The sequence below is a fragment of the Dromiciops gliroides genome, chromosome 4, assembly GCF_019393635.1.
Source record: "Dromiciops gliroides isolate mDroGli1 chromosome 4, mDroGli1.pri, whole genome shotgun sequence".
Lineage (NCBI taxonomy): Eukaryota > Metazoa > Chordata > Mammalia > Microbiotheria > Microbiotheriidae > Dromiciops > Dromiciops gliroides.
The window spans coordinates 227022280-227035199 of NC_057864.1; the positions used below are offsets into that span (position 1 = coordinate 227022280).

The 12920-nt window shown below is 38.1% G+C and overlaps 1 protein-coding gene across 1 annotated transcript in view; it reads right to left on the reverse strand.

Annotated features, from left to right (window-relative positions):
* LOC122754874 overlaps positions 1–12920 on the reverse strand; it is a 71891-nt gene that overhangs the window by 31037 nt on the left and 27934 nt on the right. The window contains exon 5 of the mRNA XM_044003313.1: positions 7854–8205. Within this exon, the coding sequence (XP_043859248.1) occupies positions 7854–8205 (352 nt within the window). The remainder of the gene's footprint in view (positions 1–7853; positions 8206–12920) is intronic.

A 12920-nucleotide genomic window follows, 5' to 3' on the forward strand; every position in this document is an offset into this window, starting at 1 on the left:
GTTTTTAATGCTCCTGTCCACTGGCTCTTTTCCCTCTGCTTACAAATATAACAATAAGCATTTATTATTATTGTTTTTACTCTTACTTTTATTCCAAACAAGCTCAGATTTTCCTATCCTAAATGAAACCTTCCCTTGACCTTCATACCTTTCAAACTGTGGTCATCTCTATCACTCTTCTTTTACCACAAAATTTCTCAAAAGAACAGCTTGTACAAACTACCTCACTCTCTCTCTCTCTTTTTTTTTGCAGGGCAATGAGGGTTAAGTGACTTGCCCGGGGTCACACAGCTAGTAAGTGTCCAGTGTCTGAGACCGGATTTGAATTCAGGTCCTCCTGAATACAGGGCCACTGCTCTATCCACTGTGTGCTACCTAGCTGCCCCCAACTGCTCTCTTTTTAAAGTTACCAATAATCCTCTAAACTCTACTATCAACTACTTTCCTTTTGATTTCTCTACAGGATTTGGGACTGTAATATTTAACACACTTAACCCATGACTTCTTGTATTTTCTTTGTTCTCCTAACTTCTCTATTCAGCAAATACCATGCATTCCAGACAAAGTAGATTTGCTGGTGCTCAAACATAACATGTACTGCCTTGCCTTTGCCCCTTGGCTGCCATTTCCTCTTCCAAAAGTGTCCTCTCTCCTAATCTTCATGATTCAGAATCCTGCTAATCCTTCAAGGCCCAGGTCAGATTCTACTTCCTCCATGATGGCCCTGATCACCATGGATGATTTTTGACTTCCCTGAATTTCTACAGCATACATTTCAATTTCTACAAATAAAACCTTCATTTTTATGGTACTAATAATTAGCTTTTTCTATTAGCTATTTGTAATGTAACTCCTGTACCAGATTGTATGCTCCTTTAGAAAAGAAACTGATTCCTCTTCAGATGCTCTTATGAGGCATTTAAATGCCTAAAACATAATAATAAATTCTATTTATGCAGCAATATAAACATATTTTATATATTACATAAATATATTTTTTCTATTTTAAATGGTCTATAGTGGAATGAATAAATAAAAGTCGGGTAAGTGACCAACAGTTAAGAAATTCAGTTTCTTTGTGGACTTTGTAGATCTCTTCCTTTTCAGCATTTGGCACTTCAGGAATCAGGGTAACAATCTGAGGAATACACTTACTACTCTGTGCAAAGAAGGAGATGACAATGAGCACTGACTTTATTGGGAGTAGTGCAAAGTAGGGGCCCTAAGAAGTGTGTGGGAAGAGTAAAGTTGAGTAAGAGGCAGTGATGATCGCAGGTACTTGCCAAGAACAAACTGGGCTGAATTGGGGAAGAGAGAAAATTTTTGCAGAAGGATGGATCTGAAGTAGGGGCAAGAAGGCTGTAATAATAACAATTTGTATAAATTGTTTTTTAATTAAAAAACAAAATTTAAAGTTAGTATTAAAGTGCCTTAATATACATTTTTTGCAAGCAAAATGCCAAGATTATGCAATTGAACTTAAAACAAGCTAAAATTCAAAGATCATGATGGAATAAGGACAACCAGTAATTTCATAGTATTTGAAATTTTATGGACATATAAACTTTTGAGAAGTTTCATAAATATAGCATATGTATTATCTTCAGCTAATTTCTTGATAATCTTTTCAACAGTCACAATAGAATAAGGATCAATATTTAACTTTTGAAAAATTAGCTATCACAATTGTTTCTCCATAGTATTAACCCACTACAAAACAGGTCAGAACTAAGTCTAAATAAAGAACTCTAATGCTATTTTTTAAAGTCTTGTACAAACCATTTGAATCCATTTAAGTTCTAACGAAATCAGGGTATTACTACATCTAATTAATTACCAAATGCTGTCACCAGTATTTGCCCTCATCACCAAGCACCTGATTTATCACCTAAGCTTCCTTGCCTTCAGATTTTCCCCCTCCAATAGATTAATCTTCTTAAAATGCCATTGTCATCATGTTACAGCCCAATTCAAAAACTTACAATGGTGCTCTATTCCATATTGGGTTAAACTCAAAAATCTCAAATCCAGGCTATGTTTAACCCTAAACTAACTACACCCATCCAACATTGTGTTCCATTACTCCCCAAAACAAACCTGTTCCAGTTATGCCACCATTTCCCCTGATCCATCTACATACTCTGATCATTCTAAACTCTGCTTCTGCTACTTTAACTGACCTAGAAGCCCTTTCTAAATTTTCTGACTAAGGTGGAAGGCCCCTAGCTCAAGTCTATGTCCTTCATGAAATACCTCATGACCTACTAATTCATTCCACCCTTTATCTCACCATCATCTATTAAGTGTTCCACTTCTCTAAATAAAAAACTCCTAATTAAAAGCATTCCTCTATCTTACCATAGATTCCTATTATTCCATCTCACCATTCTGAACCTATTTCTCACCTTCCTATACCAATTCTTTACTTCCATCATGATCTCCAATCCTGCCACTCCACAGTACTTAGGCCATTTACCCCTGCTTTGACTTTATTTTCCTTCTTTTCCAATCTCAACCCTATAGTTAGCCAATTCTATACTGTGCTTTATTCTTAAATCTCTCAATACTTTGTCCTATCATTGCTTATCCTTTTCAAAATCTCAGACCTGAATTATTCCCACCATCTGGCCTTCTCTGGTCCTACGAATGTACTGCTGAATGGAGCCAGAAGTAACACAACTGTTTTTACTGGATACATTACAAATTCATATTCTCTAACTTCAAGTGGGCTCTCACTACAGCAAAGAAATCCTTTTATTCCTCCCCATTACTCATCCCCTGTCTCACTCCCCAAAGAAGTTATTCCAAACCCCTCCTCAAGCTTCTCCACAAAGGTACTGGTAGTACAGTGGATAGAGGGCTGTGTCTGGAATGAGAGAGGCCGGAGTTCAAATTTGACCTCAGACACTTATTAGTTGATTCTAGGCAAGCCACTTCATTTCTGTTTTCCTCAATTTCCTCAACTACAAAATGGGGAAAATAGTAGCACCTGCATTGATTCGTGGTTGTGAGGATCAAATGAGACAATAATTGTAAAACACTTAGCATGGTGCCTAACACATAGTAGGTGCCATATAAATGTTTATTCTCTTCCCCTCACTGCCTCGCTGCTACTTCCTCCAGCAGCCCTTCTCCTTGCCCAAGCCAATTTCTCATTATGTACCCTTGATCTCATCCCTTTCTTCTCCAACATATTGCAACCTCAATCATCCTCTTGGTTCCTTTCTTACTGCCTTCAAACTAGCTCTACAAAATCTTCATTTAAACCTTACCTGACCGATTATCATCTTAAATTTCTTCTCTTTCTCAAACTCTTAGAAAAAGCTACATACACTTATCATAAGGGCAAGCTAGCAGCATAGCAGATAGAGCACTAGGCTCAGAAATCAGGAAAATTCATCTCTACAAGTTCAAATCTGCCCTAAGGCTCCTATTAGCTGTGTGACCCTGGGCAAGTGATTTAACCTTATTTGCCTTAGTTCCTCATCTGTAAAATGAGGTCAAGAAGGAAATGGCAAACCACTCCAGAATCTTTGCCAAGAAAAATTCAAACGGGCTCACAAAGAGTCAGACATAACTGAAAAATGACTGAATAACAACATATGTATTACCTTTCCAGTTTTCTAATACCTAATTCCCCACCATGAACTTTTTAATCCAGTAATACTTTCTGTCTTAAACAAGACACTCCATCTCTAAACTCTGGACATTTTCTTTGGCTGTCCCCATATGCAAGGAATTCTCTCCCTCCTTATTTCCACATCCTGCCTCCCCTGGCTTCCCTCAAGTCCCAACTAAAATTTCATCTTCTACAGGAAGCCTCTGCCAATCCCTCTTTATTCTAGATCTTTCCTTCTTATAATTATTTCCTATTTTTCCTGTATATAGCTTATTCATATATGTTGTCTGACTGTTGTTTCCCCCATTCAACTGTGAGCTCCTTAAAGGTCACAGACTGTCTTTTGCCTCTTTTTTGGCTCCCCAACACTTAGTACAGTGCCTGGCAAATAGTCGGCACTTAATAAATGTTTACTGACTGACTGAACTACTATTTCTCCTTTTTTCATTCACTCCACAACCCCTTGCACTCTGGCTTCCAACCTCATCATTCAACTGAAACTGTTTTCTGAAAAATTACCAAGGATTTCTTAACTGGTCTTTTCTCAGTTCTCATCCTTCTCACCCTAGCGACTACATTCAACATTAGAGGGAAAAAATTACATCTTTATTTTTAATAACCTGTGATTAGAAATGAGTATATCCTTCAGTTAAGATTTTTTTTAAAAGCCATTATTCTGAGAAAGGGGTTTATAGGCTTTAAGACTGTCAAAGGTTGGGGCGGCTAGGTGGCACAATGGATAAAGCACCGGCCCTGGATTCAGGAGTACCTGAGTTCAAATCCGGCCTCAGACACTTGACACTTACTAGCTGTGTGACCCTGGGGCAAGTCACTTAACCCCCATTGCCCCACAAAAAAAGACTGTCAAAGGGGTCCAGGACACAATGACAAAAACCACCTTCTGGGTTTTTGGTGGCACTACTTTTTACTGGTCCTCCTATCAATCACATTTGCTGACTCATCTACATCATTCTCTCTTACTCCTTCTAGATTGTTCTGTTCCAGGGCCTTTATAATTAGCACATTATTTAAAAATTGTTTTATGTGCTTGAAACAGCAGTCTTGTGTAGTATATAGGCCCTTAAATTCATATATGTATATGTATATATATGGAGGTAGGTGTGTATATATATATGTATGTATGTATATATATATATACATACACACCCCCAAATAGATTATAAACTTAATTACATTATTAATTAACTATGGAAGTCATATACATCCCAGCTTTTAAAAGCATTACCTTTTCTACAGATAAAAAAGTTAGTTACTTTGAACTAATTATAAATTGAATTCATTATAATTTGAGAAAATATTTGGAAGTGGAAAAATACAAATTATCTTTCTTTTTCAGACTATGAATAAACAGAAAGTAAAGCCCAAGTTGCAATATTTAATTTCTCATATTGACTAAACTGAATTAAACTTTGGTTATTTTTTAAAATAGCAACAAATTCGATGAAGAACTGTGAATGACTTAACTGTTCTCAGCAATATAATGATCCAAGACAATCCCAAAGGACTAAGGATGCAGCAAATCAGTGAGGGGGTGAGGTCAGGGGCAGGAATGATGAAGTATGAAAGAATGTATTAGGTGGGAAATACAGAGATGGCCAGTCCATTTATCTCCTTAAATGGAGGCTCTGGGAGGAGATCCAGGGGAAGAGGTTACTTATGAGCTCCCAGGTTCCTGGGATCAACCAGGAAGATGAGGTTCTTGGGAAAGCATGATGGAAAATGCACTCAATCATCCTTACCTTTGCCACAAAGAGTCACTCTCTTCCCCAATATGGAGCTTAGGCATACTATCTACCTCCAAAGAACTGATATTGACTGAACACTGACAGAAGCATGATATTTTTTAGTTTATTCCTTTCATTTTTCTTCTATTCAAGTTTTCTTGTACAAAATGACTAATATGGTAATGTTTTACATACCTGCACAAGTATAACCTATATCTGACTGTTTACTGCCTCAGGGAGGGGGAAGGGAGGGAGGGAAGAAGGGATAGAATTTGGAACTCAAAACTTTAAATAAGAATGTTTATTATCCAGAAAATAAATAAATAAAAGATTTTAAAGTAGCAACAATTCCCTTAAACTGATCAACACTTTAAATTTATAAATGTAAGAAATTTTTTAAAATATAGATCCTTAATTTCTTAAAATAACCAAGCACGATACTGAAGAATAGTTTAATGATTCTGGGAAGAAAACAATTTAAATATCTGCAGGTTCTTGCTAGACATGGTTGTCCTACTACAGTAAGAGAAAAACAATGCCCAAACATTCATGATTACCTATTAAATAAGGGGTGGTTCTCCTCTTAATAATGTTACATTTCTTGTTAGCTTTGATCCATTGGAGGGTAGGAGTGGGGAAATGTATGAAGCCTGTGATTTCATTTTTATAAGGAACAACCAATGAGGGCAGGGCTGGCACCTACTCTATATTTTTGGAGCTTCACTTTGCATTATTTCACATAGATCTTAATATATTTCTTATGCTTGGTATCATTGCTACAGGAAATTTTGAGATGAGGAAACTTACTCTATCAATACAATTCACTACCTTCTTAGCAATTCAGTTTTAGGGAACTATTTAGGGCACTAAGAGATTAAGTGACATGCTCAGGATCACACAACCAGTATGTGTCAAGAGCTAAGACATGAACCCAGATCTTCTGGCTCTGAGGCCAGCTCTCTATTCACTAGAGGACACTGTCCTCTCTTCCACTGATATAGAATAACTGATTTCAACATTTCCTAATTGTTGCACATTTGAGCTGTCTATGCATGTGTGCAAGTCTGTGTGTATATATATATGACTCTATGTATAAACATATGTGTGTATCTGTAACAAATATATGAGGGTGTAGGAGAAAAGGCAACAGAGTTGGAATTAATAATGAACAGTTCAGGGGGCAGCTAGGTGGTGCAGTGGATAAAGCACCCGCCCTGGATTCAGGAGAACTTGAGTTCAAATCTGACCTCAGACACTTGGCACTTAACTAGCTGTGTGACCATGGGCATGTCACTTAACCACCATTGCCAGGAAAGGAAAGGAGAGGGGAGGGGAGGGAAGAAAGGAAGAAAGAACAGGTCAAATGCCACACTGACACTAGCCTGTTTTCCTATCTTTAAAATGGGGATAACAAAACAAGCTACCTTACTACTTTACAGGGTGATAGTGGGGCTAAAATCAGATAAGGTATGTAAAGTGCTCTCTAAAACCATATAAGGTAACTGATAAACTTAAAGTTTCCCTGTAGTTGTAAGGATAGTACCTTAAAATGGTTTTAATTTCCATTTCTGTATTTGTGAAGTTGAACTTTATTTGGGGTGATTATCTACAATTTGTAATTCATATGCTTTGACCTTGGGGATTGGGTTTTTCCTCCATTTGCATCAATCCCTTGTAGAATACATTTTTTTAAAAAGTATACAAAACAGGGGGCAGCTAGGTAGCACAATGGATAAAGCACCGGCCCTGGATTCAGGAGGACCTGAGTTCAAATCCGACCTCAGACACTTGACACTTACTAGCTGTGCGACCCTGGGCAAGTCACTTAACCCCCATTGCCCCGCAAAAAAAAAAAAGTATATAAAACATAGTGAAATGGATCCCCAGCTCTCAGCACAGTGGCTGGCACATAGCAAGCACTTAATAAACATCTGATTTATTGAAAGAACCAAAAAAAATTTTTTTAAAGAATTGATAACATCGATATTTTCTTTACCCAAATTTTCTGTACTCAAATATAAATAGGTATAAAGTATGTTTAGTTGATTTTGTTGACACTTAAAGTTCTTAATGTCATTTAAAAAAAATAACCAGAAAGATATGTCAGGATAGCATGCCAACTCTCCGTGAAGCTAAAAATATTGTAAAACTTTCTGGACATGAAGTTTGGCCAGTGGGAAAACAGGTGAGCACAAAAATGGAGCTTATTGGCATAACACTAATCCAATCAGTACCTGTGAGAATCCACACTCTCTGGAGAGGGGCAGCTGCTTAGGACGGACCACCAGACAGTCGAAAATCTGAGCCACTTAGGAGAACCTTTTCCAAGTCATTTAAATGATAGCGCTCTGCCTCAGTTTCCCCACCTGTAAAAAAGTGGCTAATAACTTACCTTGCCTACTTTGTTATTTGGATCGAAATAATAATCGAAATCGCTTTGAAAGCAGATGCCCTAAATGAATTTTTCTTCAACGTCCAAAGGCGCCAACCGGGACAAGCGCAGCCGAATCCAGCGCCAGAGACCGGGCCTTGTCCGCCAAAAAGGAGGCGGCTGTGTCCTCCGCAGCCCCCCGCACTTCAGTGGGGGTTTTCCCTGGACCCCTCTCCCTGAGGACACGGTACTTCTGCAGCCGCCAAGGCCGGCGATGGAGAAAGAAGGGCTCCTCCTCCGCAACCCGCCCAGGACCGGCCTCTGCCTGCCTACAAAGCCCGTTCCCCTGCCCGGACCCCGGCCCCGACTCACCGTGAACGTCCAGGCCCAGCCGGAATTGCGTGATGACTATGAGGGGGAGAGCGGGAGGAGGGAAGGCGACTGACCGGGAAACGTTCCCCAAAGAGAACCTGAAGGCAGAAAGAGGCCTCAGTACACCTAGGGCCGCACCCGGGAGTGGATCACAGGCAGCCGACCCCTAGAGAGCACTTCCGGAGACTTTCTCTAGGAACCTTGGGAGGCTCAGGCATCTCTATGATTTCCGTTTTAGCTGGCTGGGGAGAGAGGAAGCTCATCCAGTGCCCGACCCCATTTTTTTTCTCGTCTGTTTACACGCGAGCTGACACACAGAGACACACTCTCAAGTCCCCTGTCTCTCTGTCTCCCCGCCTCCCTCCCTTCGTGGTCCTCCCCCCCTCCCCCATCTTCTCTACAGGAAGCCATTTCCAACCCTTCTTAAGTCTCAAGGCTTCACTCTTTTAATTCTTTCCCATTTATCCTGTATATAGCTTTGTTTGTACAGTTACTGGTCTCCATTTCATCGTGACCTCCTTGATGGCACGAGCTGTCTTTTGCTTCTTTTTGCATCCCTAGCACTTAGCAAAGTGCCTGACACATAGTAGGCCCTTAATAAGTGTTTATTGACTGCTTGACAAACACCTGTTTTTGTCTCTCCACACTCTACCCCCACCAACAACTAATGGTGTGACTGTGTCATTTAATAATAAAATCACATTTAAACAGCATTTTATTGATAGAAGCCAACAAATATGTAAAAATCACTGGTGGGGATATTTACACCATATATGCACACTGAAGTGTACAGGTTCAGATTGTCAACCAGTTCTGCCCAGTTGACAAGATGCTGTCATATCTACAGACTATTCTTTAGAACTGCATAGCCATGTGCTGAAGCTAATTAAAAATTTTTTTCTCTAATGAATTGCAGCATTCTTTTAGTCTAGTGATGTTCCCATCTATTATATCATATCAAAGTTTAATTGCCATTATTTCTGTGCATGTACAGACACAATTATAACTCTCTTCCTTCAATATAACTTACCCTAAACTATTGTCTTCTGGTCTCCACAGCTAACTGGCCTAATCTTATATATTTTCTCCTTTTCAGGTATTCAAGAATATGTCCAAATTGTACAAAAATTATTTTGTAAGTACTGGGAGGGAGAGGATGGGATTTCTGAAGGTTCCAAATGGGGAGAAAGCTGAAATGTGATGTGCATTAATAAATACAGTGTAAACCTGAGGATCATCCCCATGAAGCAGTTTTTCCAGCGTGATCAATGAGAATGTGGTCCAAAATGCCAAGAAGGGTGTGCTGTTTGGGTCAGATTCTCTGCCACTTTTCACAGGAAAATGAGGGAAACTGGTGGAGAAAGGAAAACTCTAAGTGACTTATAAATGATAAAATGATAACTGGAAGAATTGAAGGAGTTAAGTAGGTTTAACCTGGAGGAAGGCGGTCCATATGCAAGAGGAAGACTATATTGTTCCAACAAGTAATCTAGGTAGAATGGATAAAATAAAAAACAGATACAGGTGTCAGATAATAGATAACATAGAGATCTAGATAAAAAGAGAGATAATACAGATAATATAGGAAGATTTCTCATTTGTAAGTAATCTACTGTCTCATTTTTTATCCTTATAACAATATCGTGAGAAAAATCCATCACCAGTCAACAAACATTTATAAAGAACCAATTATGTGCCAAACACTGTGCTAAGAAGCTCAAAGGCTAATGGGAAGACCACCTTTAAATTGCTATGTATAAACAAAAAAGATAGATACATGCATTACATATACACACACATATATAGGTATATAGGTGCTATTTACATAAATAGGATAAATTAGAAATTATCACAGAGGGAAGGAACTAAGATTAAAGAAGGCTGAGAAAAGCTTCTTGTAGAAGCTGGGCCTGGAGGGTTTGAATTCAGTGCTTTTCCCAACACTATCAATTCTGATAGGTCCTAAAGTTTTGTGATATTAAAAGCGTGTGTTTGGCCAAATGGATTACATTGGTAGAATGAATAAAAATAGTGGATAGAACAATGGATAATCACTAGCTAGCTGTGCCACTTTGGATAGGGCCTTTAAACTCTCTGGGCTTCAATTCCTTCATCTATAGGAGAAAATTATTAATGAGATTAGTAGTTAGTATTTAAATAGCACTTTAAGATCTGTAATAGATTTTAAAAATATTATCTCATTTCATCCTCACAACAATCCTGGGAAGTAGATAATATTATCTATATTAAGGAAGTTAATTAAGGAAACTAAGGCAGGCAGTGGTTAAGTGACTTACCCCAGGGTTACATTGCTAATAAGTGTCTGAGACTGAATTTGAACTCAGATCTCCTGAACTTCAAGTCCAGTGCTCTAAGTGCCTCCATTTAGATAAGTTAAAATTAGAATAGTAGATGCTCCCTTCCCCCACTAAGGTTCTATGATTCTACATCTAGGCATTCCAAAAACATTTATTTGGCCAAGTTGTAGTTTGTAGATAAGTAATAATAATAGAGAACCCAATGATATCCACCATGCTTATCCAGTTCTTTTTCTATCTACATATATAAACAGCATGTCCTACCTTTTGAGGCAATCCATTTTACTTCCGAATAGCTTTGTTAGGAAGTTTTTCATGCATTAAGCCAAAACTGGCCTCTCTGCAACTTCCAGCCATTGTTCCTAGTTTTGTTCTCCAGGGCCATATAATACAACATGCCTCTTTCACATCATAGCCTTTCAAAATTTTGAAGACAGCTATTAGGTCCCACCCCAACTCAGTATTCTTTTCCCTAAGATAAACACTTCCAAATTTGGGGGAACTCTACTAAAGACCTGTCTCTATGTTGATATTCACCCACTAAGGACCATTCTTCAAATCCAACAATTCAACCAGTAACCCACAAATCTTGTGCACAAGTATAGCACTGAAGATTGTCAAATGCTTTGCTGAAATCTAAGTATACCTTGATTTGCCAAAAAAAAGGAAATTAGTTTAATCTTGCATATCATATTCTTGATGAATCCCTGCTAGCTCTTAGTGATCATTGTTTCCTTTTAAGTGCTTCCAATCCAACACCCCACCAATATATCAAGGGTCTGTGATTTATCAATATACTTCCTTCAATGACACAGACTAGCTGTGTGACCCTGGGCAAGTCACTTAATCTCAGTTGCCTTAAACATCCAGGGCCATCTCCAGTTGTGCTGATTTATTTTTTGCTACTGGACCCAAATGGCTCTGGAGGAGAGAGTGAGGTTGGTGACCTTGCCCTCACTTAAATCCAATTCACTGCAAGTAATGACATCATCCCAATGTCGTGCTTCTCTTTGAGAACAAAAGACAAACAACAACAATCACAATCTTAGAAGGCTTTTGTGAGTTGGTTGTTAGAACTGAAAAGATTTATCACCTTGAGACCAACCTAATGATAAGCTTCTCTGACCTTAGCTAGTCTTCAGACAAGGCCCCCAATGCCTTTTAAATGTAGCAGGATTTACAAGAGCTTCCATGCTACCAGTATAGCCTTCAAAAATGCAGGACAACTTCCATGCGATGCTACACCTAATTGATGAACCTAAGTGGTGCTTACAAACCATTCCTTTAATAATGTTGTAAAAATTTACCAGGAATAGAAGAAGCTTACTGGCCTATAGTTTATTTCATCTTTTAACACCTCAGTTCTCCAGAATCTTTTAAAGCCCACAGCTCACAATCACATCTGCCAGTTCTTTCAGTAACCTAGGACATATACTCTGGAACTGATGATGGAGTTTGTCTTATCTCACTTATATTGGGCTGTCACACTCTGCTAAACAGTTTTGTTTTATGCTTTACAGTATAAAAACCGCTGGCTGGCTATGGGTAAAGAAGGAATTCTTGCCAAATAAGGGATAGGGCAATTTCAAAAGATAAAATAGATCATTTTGATTTAGCACCTTTTGTTCAAACAAAATTAAGATGTGTAAGTTAAGAAGGAAATGGTAAATTGGGGAAAAATATTTTTTACCAAGTATCTCAGGTAAGGATTGATATCCAAGATATGTAGACAATACGAATATAAAAGCCAAAGCCATTCCCAATAGGTAAGTAGTTAAAGAATATGAACAGTTCTCAAAAAATACAAATTATTAACAACCAAACTAAAAGAATGCTCCAAATCACTAATAACAGAAATGCAAGTCCAAACAACACTGAAATTCCACACTCAGCAAATGTGCAAAAATGGGAATTAATGTAGGAGGGGTTGTGGAAAGATAGGCACCCTAATATATTGTTGGTGGAGCTGTGAATTGATGCAACCATTCTGTTTGTTTGTTTGAAATGAAAGGACTCCCAGGTAAAAACAAAGAAAACCAAGGATCTGAAAAGGTAAAAGGAAATACTAACATGTTTTAGAATGTGACATATAAAGAACTACTGGACACTTAATAAGTACTAGGTATGAGACTTTCCACTGACTAGGGGCCTGGATGCTTCTTGTTTTTTAAAATAGATTTTTATTTTTGCATCCCTTTGTATCTCTGCCCCTTCTACTCTGAGGAAGCCCTTGTTTATGACATAGAATTTTTTTAAAAGAAAAAAATTCAGCAAAACCAGTCAACACAATCAAACAGAAACAACAACAAAATCCTAACATACATCCTGTTACACACCCTCTCTTCTCCAGAGGAAAGTGTCTTCTTATATCTATTTGGGGGGATTAATCCATGGTCTTTATAATTCTACAACATTCAATCTTAAGTGTTTGTGGTTGTCCTTTTCATTTATACTACTATAGTAATTGTGTATATGTATATGTATATATATAGATA